The sequence below is a fragment of the Panthera tigris genome, chromosome B2 (assembly GCF_018350195.1).
Source record: "Panthera tigris isolate Pti1 chromosome B2, P.tigris_Pti1_mat1.1, whole genome shotgun sequence".
Lineage (NCBI taxonomy): Eukaryota > Metazoa > Chordata > Mammalia > Carnivora > Felidae > Panthera > Panthera tigris.
In genome coordinates this window covers 141790870-141817771 of record NC_056664.1, presented here as the reverse complement: position 1 = coordinate 141817771, position 26902 = coordinate 141790870, and the positions used below count along the sequence as shown (strand labels likewise).

Here is a 26902-nt window from a genome sequence, read left to right as displayed (position 1 = left end):
TATCACCATGGGAATAAACATAACTTTGAGATACAAGATCAAAAATTGTTCCTGCTAGGGGGGCAAAATTAAAGAAGTCTGGAGACCACTGGCCTAAGGCCTTGGGCTGCAGTGGACAGCACGGAAGGGTGGAGAAAGGTGGGTGTTGAGAGGCACCTGACTGGCTTGGTTGGTGGCGCCTGCAACTCTTGATCTTGCAGTTGTAAGTTCGAGTCCCACGTTGGGTATAGAGATTACTTAAAAATAAAATCTTTTAAAAAACAAAAATATGGGTGTGGAAATTGAGCAGGTATTGATTAGATCACATCTAAAAAAAGAGCGAGGTGACACAGGGCTGGCCTGGGGCTTAGACCAGAGTAGCCCTGGAAGGGGAGAGTGCCAGGATTGGTGCATGGGCAGGAGTCAGGCAAAGAGAGTGAACATGATAAATCATCAAGACACAACTCCCGAAGGCTCCGTGTGGTGGGTTGTAGCCCTCTTCTTCCGTAAGTTTCTGCCTGTAAACTCAGGCTGGTCGAGAGACTTGCTCTGGATGATGAAACGTGTGCAAAGGTGACCCCTGCCTCCTATGAGCAGCACCGTCCTAGCCAGCACACGGGGTCACTGTTCCCTGTCCCTTCCCCTTCCCTCAATGATTCTGGCATCAGGCTGCTCCATCAGTCTGGTCCCAGTGTGGAGAAGACATAGGACAGAGCCATAACAGACCCCTAATGGTCACATAGTGTGGGTGACAAACACATCTTCGTTGTTATCAACCACCAAGAGTCTGGGGTCATTTGTTTCTGCAGCTAACCTAGCCTGTGCTGATATGGTGTAATTTTTCATACACACAGAACTGATCAAATATTTAAGAACTACTATAGCATAAAAATCAACCAATCAGAGAAATGCCCGCTGGAGGCCCCTGCTATGCCCCAAGTTATCCTTTAGCTGTTGGATCTTGGGTATGGGGTCTCAAGGATGGGGTGGAGGGAGCCAGGATCAGGGGGAAGAAGGAGCCAAGGGGCCCGGAGCAGCAGCCATTTCCAGGTACGGAGGAATTTCAGTCCCACTTGCCTGTGCTTCCCCGCTGACAGCAGATCTAAGTATAGGTATCTCTTAAGTAATCTTGTTACCACATAATTTCTCAGCACAGGACTCTCACTTCAGGTATGTGTCAGCCACAAGTTTCTTTTCTTCTCCATTACGGCATCAAATCCCTCAGGCCCGAGTGTTTTGGCATTATCGTCTTTGTCATCAAATGGGTATGATTCTCACTGGCCTGGCACGACTCCGTGGTCCATCTGAGTAACACACTCCTGGGCACAGAGAAAGGCAGGAAAACTCGAACATCCACAAGATTGGATGGTGAGGGGCTGCAGATCACACACAGCACTGCAAGACCCAACTGTGCCTGTTAATATTCTTTTTTTTTCAGGTGACACGGCTAAGATTATGAGGTCAGCACTTGCTAAATAAAGGCACTGGCAAGGCCAATCCCTACTTTAAAGAGTTTGTGTTTAAGGGACTTGACTCGAGGGGCACCTGGATGGCTCAGTTGGTTAAGCGTCGACTTCGGCTCAGGTCATGATCGCACTGTGGGTTTGTTTGAGCCCCGCATCGGGCTCTGGAGCCTGCTTCGGATTCTGTGTCTCCTTCTCTCTCTGCTCCTCCCCTGCTCGCGCTTTGTCTCTCTCCCTCTCTCAAAAAAATAAACGTTAAAAAAAGTTTTTTTAAAGGGCCTGGGTTCACAGGAAGAGAGCACGCGGCATCTGCAAGCCCACAGCTAATCCCCACATTGAGAAACAAACCAGAGATTCGTTCACTGGCTTGCTGCACAGAAGCTAAACATTCTAAGCTACGGCTGAATACCAGAGATGAATGAGCATCTATGAGCCGGGGTGCTTATACTTCAGTACTTACGATGGACACTCTTCACAGATTGAGGGTGCTGGACACGGCAGCTAGTGAACGGCCAATGCCGTAGTGATTTTATTCCTCGGCCCTACGGCCTGTCTGCCAATTGGGCGGCATATAATAGCATAGGACATAGCATTTTTCAAAGCACTGCAACACCACTGAGCACAGAGAATTCACGTCCTCCTGTTTACAGAAAATGTTCTTAACATTTTCCCAGAGATCATATCTTAGTAAACTCTGTAGCCTCGACTCCAGCTCAGAGGCTGACACAAAGTGAATGTTCAATGTACGTGTGTTGAACAGGTGAACGAACTGCTCTAAAGAGAAACAGCCCAATTTATCCATTTCTGAGGCACAATGTGCATATGGCAAGATTGTTTAATGAATGTTCTTTGATAGTTAAAATTGGAGAGCAGTACCCAGTGCATATGAGATAAAGTCATGTAAAATTTTTTTAAAATTCAGGGGCGCCTGGGTGGCTCAGTCGGTTAAGGGGCTGACTCTTCCGCTCAGGTCATGATCTCGCGGTTTGTGGGTTCGAGCCCTGCATGTCAGCACAGAGACTGCTTGGGATTCTGTCTCTCACTCTCTCGGCACCTCCCCTGCTTGCTCTCTATCTCTCTCTCAAAATAAATAAAAATAAAGTCAAAAAACTTTTTAAATTAGCCTGTACATGTTTTCTGTGGATTTCTGCACGTGCTGAGTTTCAATGACACTGTAACTTAAAGTCTAGGCATTACTAATGCACCATCCCAGCAGCCGTTTAGAACACTCCGTTGAATTAGGAAGTTCCTAAAAGGCTGTGGAGCAACCTCTAGAAGATGCCCCAAACCACACAGCACTCAAATACAGATGTCCACTCAGAACCTGTTCACTCTGCTTTGCACATGATTCTAAGACACTCACCTGATTTCAAGGACATAGCAAGACCAGAAAAAGACCTGGTCTCCCGGTCCACAGAAGAGCAGCGAGAGCCAATCAGGAAACAGTGAAGAGACCCGTTTGGCTGAGGAGCGTGGCAGCGCTAAGAGCCCAGAACCCGGCAGGCAGAAGGACTCCTAAAATGGGATCTCAGGTGAAGCTGGGAATGCCGGGAAGCCAGATAAAGACATGTCAGAATTAGAACCACGTGTGAGGCACAAAGGCTGAAACACTGGGACAGGTGACTCGAAGCCAGATAATAGGAAGGGAATGAATAGCAAAGGAAAATACAGTTAGCTGAGGTCAGGTGTCTAGGGCAGAGCAGCCTTGCGTGTCTCACCGCTGGGATCTCTGCTCACCAGCCCTCTGCCTCCCGCAAGGGAGCAGATAATCGCATCTTTTTTCACTCCGCAGCCCTCTGCAGTGGCCGTGAGGCAAAACGGATGACCCTGGGGAAATCATTCGTTCGTTCGTTCATTCATTTATTCATTCAGTCAACTGTAATTATATACCTACTTGTGCCAGGCATAATGGAAGGGGTAGGGGGTAGTGCATCAGTGAATAAAATGGCTTCTGCCTGCCTGGAACTTAGATTCATAGGGTAGAAACAAAGGTTTCTGATGGATTGAAAGTGAGCTCTGTAGCTTAATTCTACTATATCTCAAGGGCTTGTGGTCAGTGCTTCCTGGGGGGATGGAAAGTGGGTTTCAGCAACTGCACTTTAGAGAGGTAAGAAGTGATAGCCTGATTTCCAGGACATAGCAAGACCAGAAAAAACAGCCCCCCAAATCAAAGATCTTAGCCACAAAGTACATGCAAACAAGTGCCCAAACACTCCAGTCTTTCTTGGAAAGTACTGTACAATTACTAATTTTCAGAAAGACCCCTGTATACAAGTGTCTATTTAGGTCAGTTTGGTTAAAGCAGCCAGGAAGTGTGCAGCATTTCACAAAATTTTCCACCCAGAATGGCTTTTTTTTTTTTTTTATTGGTACTTAAAAAAAAAAACAACTCATTTATATGGAAAATTTACCTCCCTAAAACAGGGTTTCGTTCAGAGCTGAAGTTTCCTAATCCTGGATCTCCAGGAAGAATGTAACTAGTTTCTCAGCTGCTCATCATTCATATTCAGAAATCCCTTTGCAGTGTATTACAGGATGTCCGAATCCATTTGAACATTAAAATTAATCCATACAGCACAAGCTGGAGGGAAGGTCCGGACGACTCTTCCTCTCGGAATGGCTTTTGTACATTTGTTTTGTTGTAGTTGCTGCCAGGCTACCTCGCGGGTTCCCACGGAAACCACCCTGGGGAAGACGGGAGGAGGGACTGATCCCGAGTCCCCAGCCCCGCTAGCCGGGCGTGGGAGGGGCCCTGGAGCTGCGCCGGCCCTCAGGGAAGGCGGGGCGAGGCGCGAGCCTGAGGGGCGGAGCCTGAGTGCGCCTGCGCGGTGCGCGCTACTCAGGGAGGCGGAGGCGACGTGCAGGAGGAAAGATGGAAGACTACCAGGCTGCCGAGGAGGTAACCGCCGGGTCAGCAACAGGAAGGGTGGAGGCCGAGAGCCCCGGGCGCGGGTGGGCGGCGGCAGCCAAGGGCGTGTGTGGGCACCCGGGCCGCGTCTGGACGTGGGCAGCGGCAGTCCGAGGTGCAGGCTGACGGCACCGGCCCCCTGCCGAGCGCTTCGCGGTGACCCCCGGCCCGGCCTGCTCTGGGCGTCGTCACCCTGCCCGGGGGGCGGGGCGCGGCAGGGGCTCCCCGCGCGGCGGCGTGAGCCCCGTCGTTCTTCCGGGAGGGGCCCGCAGCCCTGGGACTTCTCCCTGCGGCCGGGAACACCCCGCCGCGCCTCTCCCGTCTCGGGGCGTCCCCGGGTGTCCCCGGGGCGCGTCCCACGCCCGCCCCACGTCCCGGGCCAGCCCGGTGCCCGCCGCGCCCCTGGCCCAGCCCCGCCCCGAACCTGGCCCCGCGCCGGCCCACCACGCCCCCGAACCGCTCCACGCCCGCGGCCCAGCCGCGCCCCCAGACCTTGCTCCACGCCGGCAGGGCCGCCGGGAGAGTGGTATCACTAGCTCCCTTTATTCCGTGGTGCAGACCCCCCACCCTAGATTAGGTGCTCCACGTCCATGGGTGGGGAAGGCTGAGGGCCGCCGCGTGTGCGTCTGCTGTTGTAACTGAAGACTACAGAGTGACATATATGCGTGACACGCACGTCCAGTCACATCTTCTAAGTCCCTTCAGTAATGGATTTGATGCACCTGCAAAATGCGGAAGCGCACAGGAGGAGAGCCTGCCTTTGTCTTCCGTTCCGCACCTTGTTCTTCAGTGTGGTGCTTACATCCACCGTGGCCACCATCCCTTAGGTTTCATTTTGAGTTTGAGATGTCAGTATGATAACTCCTACTTGGGAAAAATAATCTCTTCTTGCCTCAATGAAGAAGCAGCAGGGTAAAGCACACAATTATTTGCCAAGCAGAAGACATTCTAACAGCGGGCTGGTAACATGGCTTTCCTTCAGTTTAACATGCATTCAGGGACTATAGCTGATGGATGCTACTATTATAGAAAAATATTTGCCCATTTTCTTCCTGCTAAGTAATAATTCTTGCTGCCCATTTTCTCCTTGCTAAGTAGTAATTCTTGTTGAAATAGAGTCCTACAGATTATGCAGCCTGTCAAAAATAAAAACGATAGATGAATTTGGTAAGGTTTGCTATTTTACCATTTTTGAAACTTAGTTTAAGCAGGGATGTTTAGAGGGGGAAAAAATTCTAATGCTTGTACCATGCGACTTGGCAGCACAATCCTGTGTTTCAGTGCTGGTAAAAAACCAAGTGGATCCATGGTGCGTAAGCAGCTAGCAAAGGAAAAGCTTTTCCCTGTAAACTCATGTAGGAAAATGGCTCATATTATAGGAATATCTATAAAACTTTAAAAACGGAAATGACCCTGTAAGAGAAATCTCTTAATACTGGCATTTCAATTCTGGCTCTCCCACCAATGAGGTGGCTAAGTGACTTCATTATTCCAGATCTCACTTACAGATCTGAGGATTGAAGGGGCTGAACAGAGCATGTGTTTTACAGGAGATAAAGCCCTAGGCCCTTGCATGATAAGAGGGCAACTTCTTCCTAGTAGGCGTGCCTTAGGTATTTACTAATGGATGCCAGTCCTAACAGCTTCTGAACTAAGCCTTTTCTGCATATCCTCTAATTTCATGTAAATATCTGGACCTTTGTAAGACTATTCTCAACTCCTTGTTCCTATTTCTTGTAGAAGTTGAAATTGCCCAGTGGATTCTGTACAACTGCTCTACTTTTCCACTAAATCTCCACTGAAATGCCCCTCAACCTTTTCCATATTTTAGCAATGTGGATAGTCACACAGGGATTTTCCTGTATGGTTTAGGATCACTGAAGTCCCCTGGAAGGATCCTTTAAATCTCAAGAAGTCATTTAACCTGTAAGATAGTGCAAATTTTCATTCATTTGGTGAGTTGGCTTTGTCTCCCAAGTATGCCTTCTGAGCAGAGCAAGTGAGAGGGCTTCAAGGCAGTCTGCTCGTGATCCTCCTGGAAAGAAAGGGGCATTGCTCAGACGGGGCCACAGTGGACAGCGTCCCAGCTGGGAGGGAAACTCACTGCCAAAAGCAGGGTTCTCTGACTTTATTCCACCAGGATTCACAATGACTAAGGGCCTCGGGCTGCCCTCTAGAAGGAATGTCCAGAGCTCAGTATTGTTCCCAGGATTCAGACAGAACCTTGTACCCATTCAAATGTACAGTATGTGTAAAGAAAACCCATTTGTAAACTCTGGCTCTAGATTACTGCAGCAGCCCAGCTCATCCTGACACACCTGTGGAAAACAGCTGTGCTAGCAGCTGGTTTTGTAGTCTTGAGGTAGGACAGCATTGAGAAGAAAACATAATTATCAGAAATAGTTTAATCATTGTACTTTATCACTAATGGTGGTTAAAAACAGAAACAGAAATGTCTTAAGTGTCAAACCTCCTAATGAGTTTGATCAGGCAGAGTGTTCACTAATGTAAACAAAAATCCAGTCAGTAAACTTTTGTATTTGTTAATGATCCCAGCAGCCAGTTGAAATGGCTAGAGACTGAATCTAAAGTGGAGTCAGTCTTTTGGACCATGCCATGATTAAAACAAAGCAAAAACCTTTAAATTATATACATTGTCTAGACTCCTGACTGTACCAGCTCTGCGATTCTAGAAGAGCCACTTGGTGTTTCTGAGCCTCATTGTAGTGTTTTCCTTGGTAAAATGAACAATCTAGTTCAGTTATTTCTAAGTCTTCATTTCTAAATTATGTTCATTACCTAAATTTGCATTAATCAGTGCAGTGGAAACAGATCTTTTAAAGCCATGAAACTTAACTAATTTTCTTCCTTACAGACTGCTTTTGTTGTTGATGAAGTGAGCAACATTGTAAAAGAGGTAAGAGGAAAGATGCTTATTTTTTAAATGTTGATTAACGGCTTTATGAGTAAAATAACGTGTTTTAAATACTGTCTTGGAATTGTTTCAGCTGAGCCTGTGTGTTTTGGCATTTAAAATAACAGTTTTTACGTCAGTGAATATGTAGATCAGAATTACTCCCATATTATGTAAATTATATATTTTAAACCAGACAGGAAACTGTATGTACTGACATTATTATTGAATGTTACTAAGGTTTGATTCTATAACCTTTTAGCATAAAAGACTCCTGTCATGGTATACAAATAAATGTTTCTGGTGTTGAATAAAGAGTATGTAAAAAAAATGAGTAACTTCCAGTTACTTAAGACCTGGTGATCCAGTTGGGGCTTACCTGCTTATTTTTCGTATATTCCTAAACTACCTATTTTATCATTATTGACCATGCCCCAGTGGATGCATGGAAGACAGTGGATGACAGTGGAAGACAAAATAGGGTATTTGTTCTTCATTCATTTAAAAACTACATTGCAAGGGGGCATTAGGGACCGACCTTCAAGGACTTTACAGTATGGGGCAGGGGAAGGCAGGCACCTGTCAATCACACTGGGAATTGTAAACTTGCATTCCCTGTGTGGTAACTGCTATAGCAAGTGGTGCTCTGAAGGATTTGACCCATCTGGTGAGTTCGGAGCTAGAATCTGGAGAATGAGTAGGAGTGGTGTTAACTCTGCAAGAAGAGGGGGTAGACGTCCCAGGCATTACACGTGTTCAAAGGCCCTGTGGTGGGACTGTGCTTGGTATGTTTGAGGGACTGAAGTGAGGCTGATGGGGCTGTAGTGCAGAGCACTGGGGGAGCCTGGGGCAGGAATGAGGCCAGAAAGCTATTCCTAGTTTCCTTCCCTTCCTGTGTAAATTGAGACCAGACTGAAGCCATTGGCCAGGAGAAAGCCATTAGATGATTGAAGTTTAACAGTCTCAGTTGAGGGGCGCCTGTGTGGCTCAGTTGGTTGGATGGCCAACTTCGGCCCAGGTCATGGTCACGCTTCGTGGGTTCGAGCCCCGCATCGGGCTCTGTAGCTCAGAGCCTGGAGCCTGCTTCAGATTCTGTGTCTCCCTCTCTCTCTCTGCCCCCCCCCTCCCCCCAATACTCTGTCTCTTTCTCTCAAAAGTAAATATTAAAAAAAAAAAATTAAAAATAGTACCAGTTGAGATATGTGTAATGGGGAATTGACTCTAATGCAAACAGATTACTAACGAACGCCAGAATAATGAAGAATCACAACCTATTTTCGTGACCCAACACCAAAAAGCAGAATGTCGTCATCCTACCATGTACATTATTCACCGTCCCACGTGATCTCCTGGTGGTCGTGCAGGATCTGTAGTGGTGTGCTTTTCACGGTTTTCCTACACGTTTCTTACGGAACACGGGTTGGGGGAGCCACACCGGACCTGTGACACGTGGGGCTGGCTTGTTGTGAAGTCCCCTTTGCTCTCGCTGGTTTTCGGCCTCCTCTTAGACTCTACTGCCTGCAGCAGGTATGGTTAAAAGTAGACCTCCCCAGGCCCCGTGGAGGCCTGAAGTAATATCCTGTAGTATCTTCATGTGGTCACCGGCCTCAACAGCTTTTTCACCCCTGGCAGTAGGTTAATTCTTCACTTGAGCTATTTTAAGGATTGGGTAGTAATAAATTTGGGTGCGTCCAAAAGTGGAGTTTTCCTCCTCCCTGAAAAACACTGAATTCCAAAGGGTATGTGGACAGTTGCCAGAGTTGAGCTTGAGTGGTGCCTCCCCCTTTCTTTGACCAATGTCCAGATCTTCTAACAACCAGGTCCCCTTAAACCAGGAGTGCCTATCTCCCAGTCCCATTTTATGCTACGAGCTGGGGAGGGGGCCAGAACATGTCAGGATGAGAAGGAGTTAGGACAATGGTGGAGGCAAGATGTAGAGGAAGGCTGGGTGCTACATGTGGTGTGTTTCATGTCACCACTCAGAGTCCCGGGACAGACAGGTAGAAACCAGGGTGGGACTTAGGTAGCTCTTTGTTCCTCAAAAGCAAGATCACTGAGCTTATGTTCCAGACAATAGACCCTAATCCGTCTCTAATGTGCAAAGCTCTGAGCCCAGGACTGTTTTTTTCTGCTTCTCTGAGGACAGAACTGGGCCCTCGCCAAATGTTTACATTCTATCTAGGTCACAACTGTCATCAGAACTCGGGTTTCTGGTTTCCAGCACAGCAAGTTAGAAAAGGGGTAGAGAAGGAAGTGGCTTAGAGGCAGGCACACTGGCAACCAACGTAAAAGACCCAGAAAATCTTCAGATGGTAATAGCCTGACTACAGACTTGCAGCCTCACTACACAGCAAGAGTAGGGGCAAGCGGCCATATGTATTCCTGAATACAGACATACGTACATAACATGAGCCCGCACCGGGACGCAACACAGAAAAAGACCAGGAATTTCAGATAGAGAAATTCATCATAAACTTAAAGTAATTTTTATAATATATAGGGGTCTTTCTTTTGTAATCTGAAAAGTGTACTTCTGTGTTAACATAGTTCCAGAAGATGCTGGATAAAGGAAGTATTTTTTTTTTTTAATTTTTTTTAACGTTTATTTATTTTTGAGACAGAGAGAGACAGAGCATGAACAGGGGAGGGGCAGAGAGAGAGGGAGACACAGAATCCGAAACAGGCTCCAGGCTCTGAGCTGTCAGCACAGAGCCCGACATGGGGCTTGAACTCACGGACCGTGAGATCATGACCTGAGCCGAAGTCGGACACTCAACCGACCGAGCCACCCAGGCGCCCCTAAAGGAAGTATTTTTGAATACATGATTATTTGGATAGGTTTGTGCATTGAGTTGTACAGACAACCCATATAAAGTCTTATATCTAAAAAGAAAGGAACAGGCAAGGGCCCCTGGGTGGCTCAGTTGGTTAAGCATCCGACTCTTTGATTTTGGCTCAGGTCATGATCCCAGGGTTGTGGGATCGAGCCCCGCTTCAGGCTCTGTGCTGAGTGTGGAGCCCGATTTTCTCTCACTCTGCCCCTCTCCCCCGTTTGCATGCTCGCTCACTCTCTCTCTCTCTCAAAAAAAAAAAAAAAAAAAAAGGACAAAGGGAAATATTTTCTAGCCTCAGTAGGAAAAGTATTGATTATCTCCAAGTACTAACTGCAACAGTAAACATTAAGTTCAGTCAAAATGTGTTTAAAATTTGACAGACTGTATATAAGTGTGGATTTTTAAAATTGAATATAAACCTTAATGAAATAGAACACTGATAAGCAAAGGATGTGTTTGCACAAGAGTCCTCATGGTGATGAATAAGCTTACGTTTCAGGTAGATTGTATTTTAGCAGTTCTTAGGGTGATGAACTCAGTACTACCTGGAAGGTGTTGGCTGTGTTCTGCCAGCAGTGACCTCTGTCCTTTGTGTTCTAGGCTATAGAAAGTGCAATCGGTGGCAACGCCTATCAGCATAGCAAAGTGAACCAGTGGACCACAAACGTAGTCGAACAGACTTTAAGCCAACTCACCAAGCTGGGCAAGCCATTTAAATACATCGGTAATGCATTTTTGCTTCTCATATATATTGTCGGTGGTTCTTTAAATACTGATGAGAGGCACGTGTGGCAGTGTGGTGTCTGACCTCGAAGTTCCCAGTAGCAGTTGGTCGCGGTGTCGTGTGCATTAGCACCCGCCTGGCTGGAACAGTTGCAGGGCGCATGGCACAGGATTTCCCAGCATTGCAGATCAGCTACTTTAGAACAGGCACGTGGTGAAGGAATGGGAAGGGTGTGATGTGTCACTGTCATAGGACCAATCTACCCTGATAATATTTATCGTGCACATCAACCACGTGATCTGCATGTATATGCCCAGAGTAGGCTAAAGTAGGGTTGCCAAGTGTATCTCTCTAATAAAAGTTTGTTTTAATTGAAGTGACCTGTGTAATTATGCAGAAGAATGGAGCAGGGTTACACACGGCAAGTTCCTGCTTCTGGGACAGCTCTACGGACGGTATGGTTTTCCCTGTGTTTTGTGAAGGCTTGTCGTGGGCTTTTCTTTTCCCTGAAGGCCTTGAGGCACCTCCTTGATCCTGTTGAGATCTAGATCATTCAGAGCAGTATTTTGTGAAATGTGTGCTTGGACATTTCCCGTGTTTGAATGCATGCTTATTAGTGGCGCCTGGGTGACTCAGTCAGTTAAGCATCGGACATCGGCTCAGGTCATGATCTCGTGGCTCGTGAATTCGAGCCCCACGTCGGGCTCTGTGCTGACAGCTCAGAGCCTGGAGCCTGTTTCAGATTCTGTGTCTCCCTCTCTCTCTGCCCCTCCCCTGCTTGCGTTCTGTCTCTCTCAAAACAAATTTTTTGAATGCATGTTTATTATTAGACTCACCTTTAACACATTTCCTAGAAGAGACTTACTGGCTTTCTTTATTTGTGTGCCGTGAAGAAAGGTGACAAGTCAGACTAGCGAGCCCCCGTCTTCCCGAGTTGAGGGACGCTGTGCCTTCTTCCCCACAGGCAGCTGCACTGTGCGGTGGGAGAACAAGACCATGTACTGCATCGTTAGCGCCTTCGGGCTGTCCATCTGAGCCGCGGCCGACCCTCCGCTCCGCTCCCGGCCCTCCGGGAGGCCGGTGAACGCCTTTCTCGTCCTCCTTCAGCGTGGTTCTTGGGGCGCTCTCCAGATGGAGAGAAAAGCCAAAGGCTGGCCCTGTTCTGCGAACAGCACCCCCAGGTCCGAGGACTTGCCATCCCAGGCAGTCAGGCCTCTGCTGCCACTCGTCTTAACTATTTCTTTTCAAAGGTGCTAAAAACTGAAATCTGCTAGTTTGAAACTTTCTCTACTCTCTGAATGATTCAGATACACTAATTTTCCACACTTTGTACTTTGGTTAGAGTAATAAATTATTCCAATTTAAAGTTTGTGTTTTTCTTCATAGTCTAAATAACACCACAAATGAATTCTTTCAATGTCATTAGTGACTTTAGAGTCTAAAACTGCAAAAACAAAAAAGGAAAAGTTACAGTTTGGCTTTGGTCTTCTCAGTACAATGATTTGCTGCTTTTACCCGCAGGACCAGGATTCCACTGGCTTCTGGGAGTGGGTGAGCTGGTTCCTACTTCAGCCAGAGAGCTCTGGTCCCCACATGCTGCCCAGTCTCCATTTTTCAGTAGCAATCAATCACCAAAAACATGTTTTAGTACATCCGGGCTTCCAGGATGCTTTCATAACATTCATTTTGTGTCCACAATTAGACCATTATTTGTAAGTCAGTAAACATGTTTGGAGGTTATGTGATTTAAAATCTTATCCAAGTAAGGGGAGGGGTGGGCCCCAAGCCTCAGTCTGTGACCTCCTCTCAGTGCTCATCCACAGGCACATTCGCACTGTAATAAAGACAGGCTTCTATATCCGCTTGCTGAAATGAAAAAAGCTCTCCTTTTGTCCCTGAAGCACTCATGTCTGAATGGCCAAATTAAGTCCACACACAAGAGCAAATACATCACATATAAATAAGGACCGAATGTTTCAAATTTATTAACATTTACCAGAAAGGCAGTCTCAGAATGAAGCCATTCCCAAAGTGTAAGTTTGCCATAAACAAACATTTATTCACTTTTGATTGATTACAATGATCATTCTGTGATCAGGTGTTACTGTGCTCACTGACACAGTTCCAAGACCTAATACATAGTTCGTTCTTCTGAGCTTAAAGTTGTTTTTATTTTATAAATATTTACAGGCTTTTTGTAAAAAGGCAGTTTTCAGTAGCAGAAAATTCTGTGTTTCATTGTGTGGTATTATAGTTACCAGTATATCTAAAACCTGTCAGGTCAACATGAACAGGATAACAAGATGTCACAGACGAAAGCGACTTCCCTTTGGCCTGGGGAAAAGATTAACATCTTTTTTTTCCAAAAGTCTAACCTCTAAGGCAACTGGTTTCTAAAATCCTCAAAATACATAAATATTCTCTAGTGACTTAAGTATGTACTAGCTATCTCTTGTCATCCCGTCTATGAGCTCCCGTGGTTTACCCTATGAGAAGGATTCCAGGAAACCAGTCACTGACCACACCGTAACCCATTTAACAACTGTACCTTCAGTAAATAGTTCAGGAAATACTTGAGGCTGGTGACATTTGTCTTGTAACCTGCCCATTTAGTGGGCTGGGTTTACATAGTGTATCTTAACTTTTATTGCAATCTGTAATTATGTACAGGAACAATCTTACAAACCTTGAATATATTTTATATATCCCCTTCTCTAGCCTTTCAAATGGGGCTTAAGAGAGAGAAAACTGCATCACTTCACTGCTGTAATGATTTAATAATAAATCAAGCAGACCTATTACCCACATGGATAATGATGCTCTCCCTAGGGAAACTGAAATACCGACAGGCACCTTCCAGATTCCCCTAGACTGGACCAGTATAAAAAATTATCCCAAAGATGATGTTATACAAGCCATTACCATGCAAGAACTGAAGTCAGCCCTCTGAATTTATAATTTAAGTTTGCAAAACTTTGATACTCTCCAAAGAAAAAAATTTTTTTCTTGCTACTGCCGAAAGTTTCCGGCAGACTTTAGTGTTTGAACCTAATATCTACAGCATATATAATACATGCTAAATGCTATATACTTTAAGCAAATTTTTACATGGAGTGTGTAATTTGTTGATACATATGATGCACCAGAGATCCAAAATGCACGATTTAACAAAGAACCATTTTCCCTTTAAGTACTTACTTTTATACCTTTTTTGTCTCCAACTTAGTTATAAAAAGTAAATAAATACTCCCATATTTTCATTTCATTGACTTGATACCATGAAGACTCAAGTATGAAGATATCAGTCATCAGTTTATAATTATACTACAGGACAAAGACAAGGTTTAAAAAGTTCTAACGTGTATGGCTAAATGCCTCAAGTAGTTTACTGATAAATAACAGCATTCCAAATTATGGACAGTTATTTTATAATGATTAAAACCTGTAAACTATATCACATACTAGAATACATTAATCAGTCCAAGTAAGTTTTCATCAATTTACATAAAATTATTTATAGTTAGTAGAAGAAAAATTTGGTAACAGAAGTTTTTCCAATACCACTGAATACAATAAAAAAAAAAGAAATCACACCATTGAAAATGTAAAAACCATGTAAACTCGAATTACCCTTGCAATAATACAGTTGTTTTAATTCAAACTCATATTTACAGGGTTTTAAAAACAAATTTAAATGGAATCCATATTAAAGGTACGTTATCACTAAAGTTTAAATTAAACACAAAGAGGTAAAGTCATAATGAATAGTCTCTCATGAACCTTTATAAGGTTCCAGCATTGTCTAAAGTGAAATTCGATTTTTAGCTTGGTAATCTAAGAGTTAATGCATAGATGAAGAAAATGTAGGTACTGTTTGCAGAGCCGAACAATCCTATCCTGTGCCATGCCATCAATCAGGATGTTAGCAATGATCGTATGTCAACAGTTCAAGACAGACATTATTGTGCGTGTCAAAGGAAAAGCAAAGGAGGTATCTATACCAGACTTCTACACTTAGTCTCTGACAAAAAGGAACTGGCAACTCTCCAGGGCCTTCTGCGATGCCACAGATTCAGACAACTTTTCCAGAGCAAGCCATCATCTTCCTAGGCCACTGTATGAGGCCGAGAGAGTGGGGCATGATTCCCATCAAGTGACCTTCTACCCAAAGATGTGCTTCCTTCCACAAGTCATCAAAAATGTTTTACTTTCTTTCATCTAGGTTCCAAATGAGGAACTGAAAAACCTTTTTTCAGTAAAGAAACTATAATATTTTATCCATCCTTTGTTTAGCTTTTATGAAAAAAATAAAGTTCCACAGGGTGTCATCTTTAATGGAGTTGTAGAAACTACAGCCCATGGGAACTGTAATGGATACCCTCTTCCCCACCCCAATCACAGCAACATCCGTTCATATTCATACACGTAACCCTCACATGCACACACGTGTGTACACAGGCCCTTGGAAAACTGTATGGTAGCAAGACCTCTCCCAACAAGAGCTGGCACTTGTCAATTTTCTTACCCTTTCCTTATGAAGCTCACCCAGTCCTCCTCAGAAGCCCACAATGCCAGTTCCGCCCCCGGGGGGGCAGGGTGGGGGGCGGGCAGTGAAGGGCTAGAACCGGCTCGCCCACCATTTCTCTAGTGAGACATGACACAAATTTCACACAACAGACAAGTTACGAGTCACTTAACATGCGTGGTTATCCAGAGCGTTGGCCACTCAGGCTGCCCTCATGAGACAGGCACAAAAATAGGTTTCCCTTAGAGTTTAAAGGGTCGAAACTGGTACAGGGCAGAGAAAAAAGGGAGAGAGAACGTCACCATGCTGACAACTTCATTCATAAGGGCTTTCCGTGGACTTGGAGTTAGCAAATTATTAAAAAAAAAAAAAAACCTACTAAAAACAGGAGTAATTTCCTCCTCACCACTAAAAACAAACCCTTTCTCATCTGAAACCCTTGAAAAAGGATTTGCCTGTTTATACTTTTCATCAGCACCTCTCTTCCCAAACAAATGTAGCCACTCTAACAATAAATTTGGCCCAATGTTTAAATTTATCCTTGGTTTTGGTTTTCCTTTCAAAAATACGTAAACAAGTAAGGACCGGGAAATCTCTGCTCACGACACAAGCCTGAACACCAGCAGGAGCACGGAGGGCCAGGAAGCGGTGCTGCAGGACAGCCCGAGGCTCAGTCACTCTCAGACCCCTCCTTGTACTGCGCCCGGATGGCCTGGCCGTTCTGCAGAGGCATCTCTTCATAGTCACTCCTGTCACAAAAGAGACCTTTGAAGCCACTCGGCTTTTGACAGCTCCTCATTTATTCTCCTCTTCCACACTGACATGCCATTCTAGCAAGAACACATTCATAGTTCTGTGCTCCCCATTTCTATAGCCAACTGCCCCCGCCTGCTCCTCACCACCCCCCCCCCCCCCCATCAAGCACCAGGGCTCAACGCCAGAACGAACTGTTCCTCCTGTGGTCACCACTCGTGGTAAGTGTTCAAAAAAAGGAATGCCACTCCATCTAGTCAGAACAGTGTGAAAACAGAAAACCATGGAATCACATGACACTCCCAGGTAAAAGAAAGGTCATAATGCCTTGAAAATCATTTTAGGATTGTTAACACCTGTTCCGTACACCCAGGCCGAGTGCTCACTATAGCCCAGCTTTCAGAGAGGCAGTGACTTACCCATAGATCACATCATCGTCGGAGTCATTCAGCATGGAGAATGCAGGGTTGTCTTTCAGCTGGGACTCTGAAAACCAACAAAGAGCATTTTCATGCATGAGCCTAGGGAGGCAGGATGCTACAGAAAAAGGACAGGAGTAGAAAGGGCTGGATTCAAATCCCAGCTTCCAACATTTATTATCTATGTGACCTGAACAAATCTCGCCTCCCCAGCGTGCTTTCTCATGTACAAGCCAGGGGCAGCATCGCCACTGGGCAGGCCACCGGGCAGACCGACTGGTGGAAGCGCCGGGAGAAAAGAGGCACCAGGGGAGCCCTCGGACAGGAGCTGCAACCCGGCTACTTTCTCCCAAGTCCTCACAGGGAGCAGGGGTGGAAAATGCCCAGGAGACCAGAGGTGCCTGTCCTCCCTCCCGCCCTTGGGAAGCAAGCCTCTGTCTGGTTTCTTCACCTCAAATGGGAGTAATTGCATCTTCATCATAAAGATGCTGTGAGGCTCAAACAAGACATTTTCATGAAGGCGCTTTGAGAGCTCACACAACATGAAAGTCAGGTGGTGGTCCCGAAAGGCTATCTCCCTGCCCACATTCCAGGAGGTTCTCATCCTTCTCATTGCCTGTGTGAGAGTTTAGTTCTTCTTTGGGGTGGGGGGGAACTGGCACCTTGGCTTTCCTTGAATGGCCATGGCACTGGTCTCCAACAGACTTGACTTCATATGTGCTAAGACCCACTAACTATGTAATAACACAGCACATACCATGTTCTAACGCCTCAGAGCTCACGCTGCAACTGACCTCGTGTCTCTCTCTGCCAAACAGTCACGGTGCCCATCCCAATGTTTACAGCAACACTATCAGCAACAGTCAAAGTATGGAAAGAGCCCAAATGTCCATCGATGGATGAATGAAGAAGATGTGGTGTCTATATATACAATGCAGTATTACTCAGCAAACAAAAAGAATGAAATCTTGCCATTTGCAACTATGTGGATGGAACTAGAGAGTATTATGCTAAGCGAAATAAGTCAGTCAGATAAAAACCAATATCATACAGTTTCACTCATATGAGGACTTTAAGATACAAAACAGATGAACATAAGGGAAGGGAAGCATAAATAACAGAAAACAGGGAGGGGGATAAAACATGAGACTATTAAACATAGAGAACAAATAGAGGGTTGCTGGAGGGGTTTGGCGGGGGATGGGCCAAACGGGGAAGGGGCTTAAGGAATCTAGTCCTGAAATCATTGTTGTACCATGTGCTAACTAACTTGGATTAAATTATAGAAAATAAATAAATTACAGAATGAATGAATGAATGAATGAATGAATGAATGAATGAATAAGAGTCCCAGTGACCAGCACTAACAGGGGACCCAGGAGGTGGGTCCTGAACTTCTGTGAAGCTATCTGGCCAGCGTCCTGGCCCCAGGGGAGGCTTACCATACAGGGCGTTCTTCGATGGAGAATACACGAAGGCCAAAGTGTAGAGATAAAAGTTCAACAAGCCATAGAAAGATAAGAATTCAGCTGGTGATACCGGTTAAGGGAAATAAGCAGCCCCGAACACTGCGTATTCAGTTGGCGTCTTTGCTTTCAGTCTGGCTGCCTCCGTCCAACCACCCGCAGTCCTTGCTACTGCTAACCAGCAGTGAGTACCTCAGTGCTGCACAGCCCAGACGGCAGGAAGCCACAGGGCAAGCCCACAGCTGGACGTTACAATAACCTCTCAAGGTCACCTGTGAACAACAGGTGCACCGTGCTGTCTTCTTTCCATGGAAACCTCTGGAGGTGGCAGGACCAAAGGGCAGGAAGGCCACGCATGCATATGGGTAAACCAAGACTGAAAGGAAGAACGGGAAACAGTTTCTCGAACCAGTTTCTCTTCGCCTTCTCTGCATTACGGACTCCTCTGATAAAACTTTAGTGTGAAATTCGGTCACTGAAGTTTGACAAACCCTGCATGAACTCTAAGGATGTACAAAGGCCCAGGGGAAGAACCTGAGATACAAGGGATGAAAACTCCAAAGCGCCCCCTGATGGATGCCATCACAGAAAGGGAGGGGAGGGTGCGGCAAGAACACTAAAGCTGCCAGACAGCCGAAGGGTTTAGTTCGGAGCCCAGGAGCCCACCCCATGGCCCCAGGCACATTGGGAGCCGGGACTTCTGAGCCCTTTCTGGGGACACAGGCTTAAACCGCCCTAATCTCCACCACCTGTGGACACTGCAGCTGGACACACCCCAGTGATGGGGACAGAGGACTCTTCCATCAGGCTCAGGCTCCCTCAGTGCTCTGCGGGCAGAAGCGGGCACCGGGATTGAGGCGAGGCTCTGGATGGAGCCTGGGTTCCTAAAGAATCCCCAGCAGGCGGACAGGAGAGCAGGGTGGCGGGGAGAGCAGCTGGGGAGCGGGAGTCCCTTGGGACAGCTTGGCCCTGCTGGGCCTGGGCCGCTGCCCGCAGGGGAGGGCAGGGGAGGGCAGGGGAGGGCGGTGGCGGGGCCGCAGCACACAGGGCACCACAGCGCAGGGGCCCGCCTCTTCTTCACGTTTGCAGACCTAACACGCCAACCACTCCACGCTGAGCGTGTTCCTGAAGGCCGGCGGCCACCTCCCATTGAAAGGATATAATTCTGGTAGTGAGTTGACAGTTCGGCTACAAAATTGTCTTGTAATACTTGCGCTCCAAACCTTAAATAAAGGATGACGATGCTGGAAAAAAGGGGGTAGGGACAGTAAGTAAAAACACACGAGGAAGTGGCACTAGCTTCCCAGAGCTCCTTCCACTCACCCTATTCACACCGTCCATTCGCTACAAGGTCTGCACGGCCAGAGTGCGCGCGCACGCACGCGCCCACACGCACCCGAACACGCGCACGCGCACGCGCACACCAACCCCGCCTTGGCTGGGGTAGAAGCGGCTAACGTCGACGCAGGCCGCGTCGCAGCCTCGCCTCGGGGTCGGAAGCGCCCGCCGCGTCCTCCTTCCCTTCTCGAGCCGCCTTCGAGGACGCTTCCCAGACGGGTCCCCACAGCAGACGACAGCGCCCGGAGGGGAGCCCACGGCTCCTCAGCACGCACCCCTCCTCCGCGCGGGGTTCTCACGGTGAGGCGGCGCCGCACCCCTGTGCGCACACCCCACACCCCACACCCGCCTTCGGCCGCGCGCGCCACCACCGAAGGTCCCGACACGGAGCTCCGCAGCCTCCGAACCCGCTCCCCTGCGCTCGTCTCCCCTCCCCGCGGCCCGTCCTCCACAGGGAGCCTGACTGATCGCTGACAATCTAAGCCTTCACCTCAGGGCTTCCACCCTTCCAAAGGGTTCCCATCACCGAGAACAAACTGGGACTCCTCATGGCGGCCCGCGGACCCTGCCCTGACCTCTCCGTCTCCGGTGGCCTCTTTCCCTCCCCGCCTCCCCTCTTGCGGTATCTCCTCTCCTTCTCCTCCCCAAGCCACTGGCTGTCCCCAGCGCCCATGTATTTCCAGGGCTCATCGTCAGGCCTCCGTCACCTCCTCAGAGAGACGTTCTCTCCCCTCCCCACCTGCAGCACAGCCTCTCCTGCCATCATCACATCTGTTTTCACGACGGGACTGCTATTTACTTGTCACCGTCTTCCTCCCCTGGAGTAGAACCACCACCATCGGGAGGAACATGTCTGCCCGCTGACCAGGGAGCAGACACTCGGTACAGGTCTGCTGGGCAAATAAACGAATCCCCTTGAACCTGTATGAAGAAAGACCATGAGGGCATAACAACTTCTAAGACTCCTCGGAGGGCACTGCAAGTATCCCACTCCTGACCTGTGGACTGGGTAGCAGGAGGGTAAGGATTGGGGGGGGGGGCAAGGGTGTGTGTGTGAGAAGGTTAGAGTGTGTGTGAGAGTGTGTGTGTGACTGTGTGAGAGGTGTGCGAGGAGTATGGGTAGGTGTTGAAGGACGTGAGGGTGTGTGAGAGAGCGCGTGTGTGAGACAGGGGGTGTGTGAGAGGAGGCATGTGAGAGGTGGGAGACAACACACGCACCAAGAGATGAAGAGGGCCCGCCTGCGTGATACGGGCACTGCTGTTTTCAGGCAAACGCAAATTCTGAAGGATCTCACTTGGAAGCCCACGCTGAGTTCACGCAGTGTGATGAGTGACGTGCACAACCCGGGAAAGGGAAGGGACGCAGGTGCCCACAGGAGTCTGCCTGCTCAAGCAGCCGGGGACCTCAGCGCCTCCTTGCAAAGCTGGCCTCTCAGAGCCCATGTGGCTCGGGCCAAAGAAGAGGGCTGGCTGCCATTTATTTGCCACCCAAACAACCAAGAGAGAAAAGCAGGTAACTAGATTTCTTTCCCTCTGGATTTTGATTTTAGCAGAAAGAGACAAACCACAAACGACCGAACAATGATCTGGCATTGATTCACACGGACAACTGGGTCACCTGGGCCTTCGTAGTCTCCAGGTACAGCATCCCTTCCTGTCGGGGCCACCACATGGGGTTCAAGGACACCTATGGTACTCAGTCCTCTACTTAGAGCACCAAAAGGATGCCAGGTGCCAAGTACACGCGTGGTGTTCTAATTCTTTAACCTGAGTTGCTCTGTGGCTGATCCACCTACATGGTGACATCAGAGCAAGTAGTGAGCTCCCCCAGCACTGGACCGGCTGGGTTCAAGTCAACGTTCTTCATTCCCCAGGGCACAATCAACACAACTGTACTCGCTCCACCACTGTGCACACTCAGCGCCTGCCCTGGGCAAGAGGCTCTCTGACCCAGTGAATATGTTTGGCTAGAAATGCCCTAAAGTTAACTTTGTAAAAGGGGGAGAAAGATATTCATGGTAGGAAAATAAAATTCACGGTTTTGTTTCTTTCAAAAAAATAAAGTCTTCTTACCTAATGACAAGTACTACAAAAGTCAATGCAGTCAAAAATTTTAACCTGAGATCTGAAAAAGAAATAAATACCCCATTAAACCACATTGGAAGTAAATTTCATTTTCAGCTCAGAGACCTTAAAAATAAAAACAAAAATAAACAAAGCCTCCTGAACAAAACCTCTCCTCCATCTGGACTTTAAGCCTGTGTGTACCTGAAGCCCAGAAGAAATGCTATCCCACCTCCCAGAGAGACCATGGCCATTATTATTTGGTTGTGACAGACTGAAGGAAAGGATCCTATGAGATCAGGTGAGTTGCCCGGATTCAGGACCAGGAAAACCACAATGGCCACCTCCTCTATATAGGTATGATTCTGGAAGGATCCAGGCAGCTCCAAAGCCACAATGGCACCCAGGGCCCCAGGTGGCTTCTACCCCACAGGCCTCCCTTCAGTGCTGGCCTAAGGCACTGTCCAAAAGGCTCACAGTTACCCAGTCAGCCCTGATACCAGACCTCCCCAGGGACCAAAGGCACTGGTCTCTAGCCTGAGGGAATGCGATGGGTCCCCATGCAGGTCAGGCCTCCTGCTGGGTGGACTCTGGCCACTCCTCCCACCATGTGAGGTCAACTCCTGGCTCACCTTGCCCTGGGCAATTTGTGATGTGGCACTTACCTACATAAGGCATGTGACGTAGCTCGGAACAGGCCCGCACTATCAAGAACAAAAGGTATAAAATATACATAGCTGCCACCACCATGAAGAAAACTTTCATTCCCTAGAACGACACAAGATGGGCAATCGAATAAGAACAGGGTGCTCAGTGCTGCTCCTCTTTCCAATACCACCACAAGCAGGAAAACCAAACATTTTTAAAAGGAGCCTAGAATCCTGAAGGTCACTCCGTAACACAGAACAAGGATGTGTTCCCACCACTGTGACTTCCTTATCCAGACCCAGCCTCTCACCCTATCTGTGAGCACGGGTGGCTCACCTGGGTGGGCATCCCCAGCCCTCGTTCATCAGATGAGCAAGAATCCAAGCTCCTTCCATGACACATGGAAAGCTCCTAGCACAGGGCCTGGGACGTAGCAGGTGCTCAATACACTAGTGCTGGGTCTTCAGCTTTTTTCAGCTTCCTAGAAGTCTCTGGTTTCCAGTGTTTTCTCTAGTAACAGACGTAGGTCACTGATTGAGAAGGGGACAGGTGACAGCTGCCTTGCTCAAGTCGTTCTAAGTGCTGGCCATGTGCTTTGAATTCCTGGTCAATTCAGCCCACACAACAACTCTTTAAGACTGCAGCATTGCCCCCTTTTACAGAGGGAAACAGCCTGGGATGCTGCCCCCAGGACACAGGTTTTACCCCGAAGGCCATCCAGGGAGCTGGGCACACTGGCCCAGGTACTGACCCCAAGTGACCTCAGGCAAGACCTTTCACCGCCCTCAGTTTCCTCATATGAAAAATGAGGGGATTGGACCAGACAAAAGCTCCAATAACAGATTAGCATGAATTTATATTATTTCATCTAAATCTGGGGAATTATGCTCAACCTACAGCCCAGTATGTGATCCATCACTGGGGTCTGTAGAATCTTCATGAGAATGTGTCAAAGCCGCTCCTCCCTGTCCCTTCCTTTAGTGCCCTGCCCTCAGGGAGAAAAGGCTTCTCAAGCCCAGCCCCTCATACACAGGACCTCAAGCCTTCCTAGGGTGTGGGTGCCCTTCTCGAGCACAGCCCCCATTGAGTCTGCCCTGACTCAGGTCTCCTGCATGGCCTCCTCCCCCTGTGGCCCCACACAAGTCTGGAACAATTCCTCCCTTCCCTGGCCCAGAATGCCTCCCCTACTCTCCACTCCAGGTGCAGCCCCTCCCCACAAAAAACTTATTAAAGCATTATAAGGCTAAATAAAAGACAAAGAAAAAGGACAAAACACAAATAACTTGTAACTTGGGCCCACTGTATGTAAGGATACAGCTGTCAGGACACTGCACACTTGTCAATACTGGTCTGTACTTATTTCTAAGCTTTTTCTCCCTCACAAGGTCATGCATTCTTTGAGAGCAAGAATCATGGCACATTGCTCAAAAGGCATTCATTGACTGACCTTCAAAACTCCTCAAACTTCTAAATAATGGAATGGAAAGGCTACTGGCACTTCCTTGCTGAAATTCGATTAAGAATCAGGGCTTATTCTGTTTGCTATGACATGTGTAGTCTCAACACACATTATACATCTTTCAAGATACCATCATTCACTAAACCTCCCTCTTTCTCAGAGGCCATTCCCATAAAGAGCCACAGATTTTATCACTTCACAGGAAGCTCTGCAAAGCATCAGAGAAATGCTGGCTGTCACCAAGCTCAGAATCCAACTCTGTGCCTCTGGGATTGCCCTGCTGGAAACATCCCTCCTAGACTCCTCCCAGGGCTCCCTCTGCGGTGCCCTCCCCCCCCCCCCCCCCCCAGCCCTATGCACATCCATACCCGGGCTGAGCAGCCAGCTGCGTCTGACAGGGGCTGCCCTGCAAGACATGAGGGATGCAGATAAACCTGGAGACTCAAGGGAAAGCCGCACTCAGGGCTGACTGCCATTTGTGAACCTCTGTGTAAAATAAAAACATAGGACCCCTTGTTCGAAAGTATAAAGAATTCTGGGTTGGCAAGAGCAGAGCATCACCCAGGGCGCTGGGCCCTGTGACTGCCCGGGTTGCACGCCTACAGAGCCGGCCTGGCCACATCATTCATTAGCTGGAAACCTTCCTCTATTTTAGAGAATTAAACAAACAAAAATGTCTTCTTAATTGTTCTACAATGCTCTTAAATCTGACACCTCTTCTGTGCCTCAACCATATACCAAGCAATGGAAGCAACAACTTTGTTTTTAAAAGCTTATTTTTTATACTATTCAAATACCTTTTTCCAAATTTTGCACCCATGAACCTTCTGCATTCTCCCCCAAAGTGCCAGCCAATGAGCTCATGTCCCCAACACAATTTAAGTTATGAAGTTCAGTAATTTTGAAAAACGGCATTTAAAAAAAACACCAGGCATCATTAATAATTCTTACCTGAAAATTTCCTGTGTCAACTCGATATTGGTACATTGGATCGTGTAATTCATTAACTCTGAAAATACAATATTATAAAAAATATCATAGATTAATAACTAGTACTTTCCATTTTATACTTTCACTTGGCTTTTTAAGAAACTTATTAACATAAACTCCTTGCTAACCAACAGTAAAAGATTTTTAAAAATAATCCTAAATTTATAAGAAACCCTAAATTTCACAATGAAAATGCATCTGGTGCTACTAAACTTAATTGTTTTCCCATAGTCATTAGTACTATGAGGCTGCAGTATTTTTCATTTCAAAGAAATCCCTATACTATTTCTCTTGCAAGGCCAAAAACTGTTTTAAGGCACCTTTTCAATGGCATTCATGGGCACTGAGAATAGCTGAGTACACAAAGAAAGTTATAAAAGTAAATACCAACTTCCATGCAACTCATTTTTTTTAAGTGTTTACTTATGTTTGAGAGCGAGAGTGTGCACAAGTAGGGAAGCGGGCAGAGAGATGGGGACAGAGGATCCAAAGCTGGCTCTGCACTGAGAGCAGAGAGCCTGATGTGGGCTCAAACTCATGAAATGTAAGATCGTGACCTCAGCTGAAGTCGGACGCTTAACCGACAGAGTCCCCTAGGCACCCCACCACGCAACTCATTTTAAAATGAAACTAGGTAGCTGAGGTGGCAGGCAGGGACGGGGAAGGGAGACGAGGTGGGCTGAGTGCTGTCATGGGCCATGAAGTCAGACGTGCCAAGTGCCAAAATCATACCCCTGAAATGGAACTCATTTCTATAGAAAATCCTACTTGGATGCATCAGGCTGTGCCCACATCAGGCTTCTACAGTGGTCCCAGTTTACAGGACAAAACTACTAATATCAACAAGCCTTGGGAGCTGGTGCAGGGATGGGAGTTTACAGATGTAAGCCCAAGGAGAAACTAAAGCTTCTGGCGGGCAGGGATGAGCCAGGACCCCTGAACGTCATTCCTAAAGACAATGTCTTTGCCACTTTGAAGGGGCAAGCTAAAATGACACATACTTTTTCATTTTCCAAACTAGACTATAAGGACTGTGTTACCTGACGTGACATTCAAGCAAAAATGAATCCTCAGGTCAAATCACACTATCCAGTCTTGATACCCTGGTGACAGATTCCTTTCCAGATGAGTTCACAAAATATAGTGAGACTGTGGACCTTTCCACCTTTGTCAAATGCTTCTCATGCCTGAAGTTTCACACATAACAAAATTACTCACGTCTGCCATATTCCTAGTGTAACAGAAGCCAACCACAATAGTCCAACAATGAAGAATTTAGGTAAATAGAAAGTCAAACACTTCCTTTCTCCCTAAAAATCAAAAAAAGTAAGAAATAAGTTAGTAATTCGACCAAACCATTAGCGTCTAGCAGACCATACTAGATCATAGATAAAAGCATTTCCACATAGCATGCAAGCTTCTGCTGACTGAGGCTGAAGACAGATTCTCAAGGAGAAGTTTACCTCAAGGACTACTGCCAAAGTCTGGACTGGCAGCACTGAGGGCTGGTGCTCACCTGAACCCGTATCCCATGGTACACGCACAGCCAGAAGAGCAGCAAGGCACACAGGAACACAGACTGAAAGAGATCGTCCAGCATGCCTGGAAACCAGCTGTTCACCAGAAAGGAGAGGGGGAAGAACGGATCTGGAATGCAACAGGCAGAAAGGCCTGATGAAGGCAGGCTCACCCCACCCCGCACAGGGCTTCGGGTCCCCTCTGTGAGGGCAGAACTCACAATCACCTTCTCCTCAGGCAGAGCCAAAGGGAGGTAGTAAACTAAAGGCTGTTTTGTTTTTCAAAAAACCTGAAAGCCATTGAACAGATTGCTCCAGTGATCATTACAGAGTGCCGTCTGCTCCCGCCATCCGCTCCTCCCCACAGGCCTGGGAATCCCAGTGCTGCGGCTCTGGAAGCAAATGCTTTCTGAAGCAGGGGAAGAGGAACAGACGGCAGTGTTTGCCGCCTTCAGCCAAGTTCCAAGACGGCTGTGTCTGTAGCCCTTCCAGGTTTTAACTACCAAAGCGATCACTTATTTGTGAAAGCAGCCAGGCATCTGCCACATCCCCGTGCAACAGCGCTCATGCACTCTGGGGGATGCTGCTACCTGTTCCTTCAGAGGCTCCCACGCTCTTCTGGAGACTCTGGGGCCAGACTCTCTCTAGGACACCTTCCAGCTTTAAGCCTTAGAGCTGAAAGCTCCAAAATAAAAACGGGCACCTACCATTGTAAAGCAGCAGCAGAGGCAAAAGAATGGACATCCACTTCTGCTCCATCCCCCAGTCTCTCATGGAAAACTTCCGGAGGGAATGGGCAAACAGGCACTGCAGACCAAATCAGGCACTTGAGTTACTGTTTTTGCGTATACCTTGCTTAATATCGTGGTAAGCCATCCCAAATTGATGGTCAGCCAAACCT

At 47.3% G+C, this 26902-nt stretch overlaps 3 protein-coding genes and 1 long non-coding RNA gene across 12 annotated transcripts in view; 2 read left to right on the top strand and 2 right to left on the bottom strand.

Moving 5' to 3' along the window:
• SYTL3 (synaptotagmin like 3) overlaps positions 1 to 1425 on the bottom strand; it is a 96742-nt gene extending 95317 nt beyond the window's left edge. For 2 of the 5 annotated variants that reach the window (XM_042987439.1, XM_042987441.1), the window contains exon 1: positions 1145 to 1420. The gene's annotated coding sequence lies outside the window, so the exon portion shown is untranslated. Of the gene's footprint in view, positions 1 to 1115 lie in introns of all 5 variants that reach the window. The other 3 variants (XM_042987442.1, XM_042987438.1, XM_042987443.1) reach the window with 3 other exon arrangements.
• A 2810-nt stretch (positions 1426 to 4235) lies between these two features.
• Positions 4236 to 12188, top strand: DYNLT1 (dynein light chain Tctex-type 1). The gene is made up of 5 exons (XM_042987437.1): positions 4236 to 4341; positions 7226 to 7267; positions 10699 to 10822; positions 11200 to 11277; positions 11787 to 12188. The coding sequence occupies exons 1-5, from the start codon at positions 4315 to 4317 to the stop codon at positions 11855 to 11857; spliced, it is 342 nt and encodes a 113-aa protein (XP_042843371.1). The 5' UTR covers positions 4236 to 4314; the 3' UTR covers positions 11858 to 12188.
• TMEM181 (transmembrane protein 181) overlaps positions 6328 to 26902 on the bottom strand; it is a 59033-nt gene continuing 38458 nt past the window's right edge. For 4 of the 5 annotated variants that reach the window (XM_042987433.1, XM_042987434.1, XM_042987431.1 and 1 more), the window contains 10 exons: positions 26709 to 26808; positions 26001 to 26131; positions 25703 to 25794; positions 24446 to 24503; positions 22053 to 22155; positions 21397 to 21448; positions 19147 to 19229; positions 17962 to 18051; positions 16520 to 16586; positions 12784 to 16096 (listed from right to left, as the gene is read on the bottom strand). In XM_042987433.1, the coding sequence (XP_042843367.1) occupies positions 16018 to 16096; positions 16520 to 16586; positions 17962 to 18051; positions 19147 to 19229; positions 21397 to 21448; positions 22053 to 22155; positions 24446 to 24503; positions 25703 to 25794; positions 26001 to 26131; positions 26709 to 26808 (855 nt within the window). In that variant the 3' untranslated portion in view covers positions 12784 to 16017. Of the gene's footprint in view, positions 6386 to 12783; positions 16097 to 16519; positions 16587 to 17961; positions 18052 to 19146; positions 19230 to 21396; positions 21449 to 22052; positions 22156 to 24445; positions 24504 to 25702; positions 25795 to 26000; positions 26132 to 26708; positions 26809 to 26902 lie in introns of those variants that run through there. The other variant, XM_042987432.1, reaches the window with a different exon arrangement.
• Positions 19337 to 21400, top strand: LOC122238799. Its single transcript, XR_006217981.1, has 4 exons — positions 19337 to 19623; positions 20069 to 20343; positions 20592 to 20962; positions 21198 to 21400. It is a non-coding gene; the product is annotated as an uncharacterized LOC122238799 (long non-coding RNA).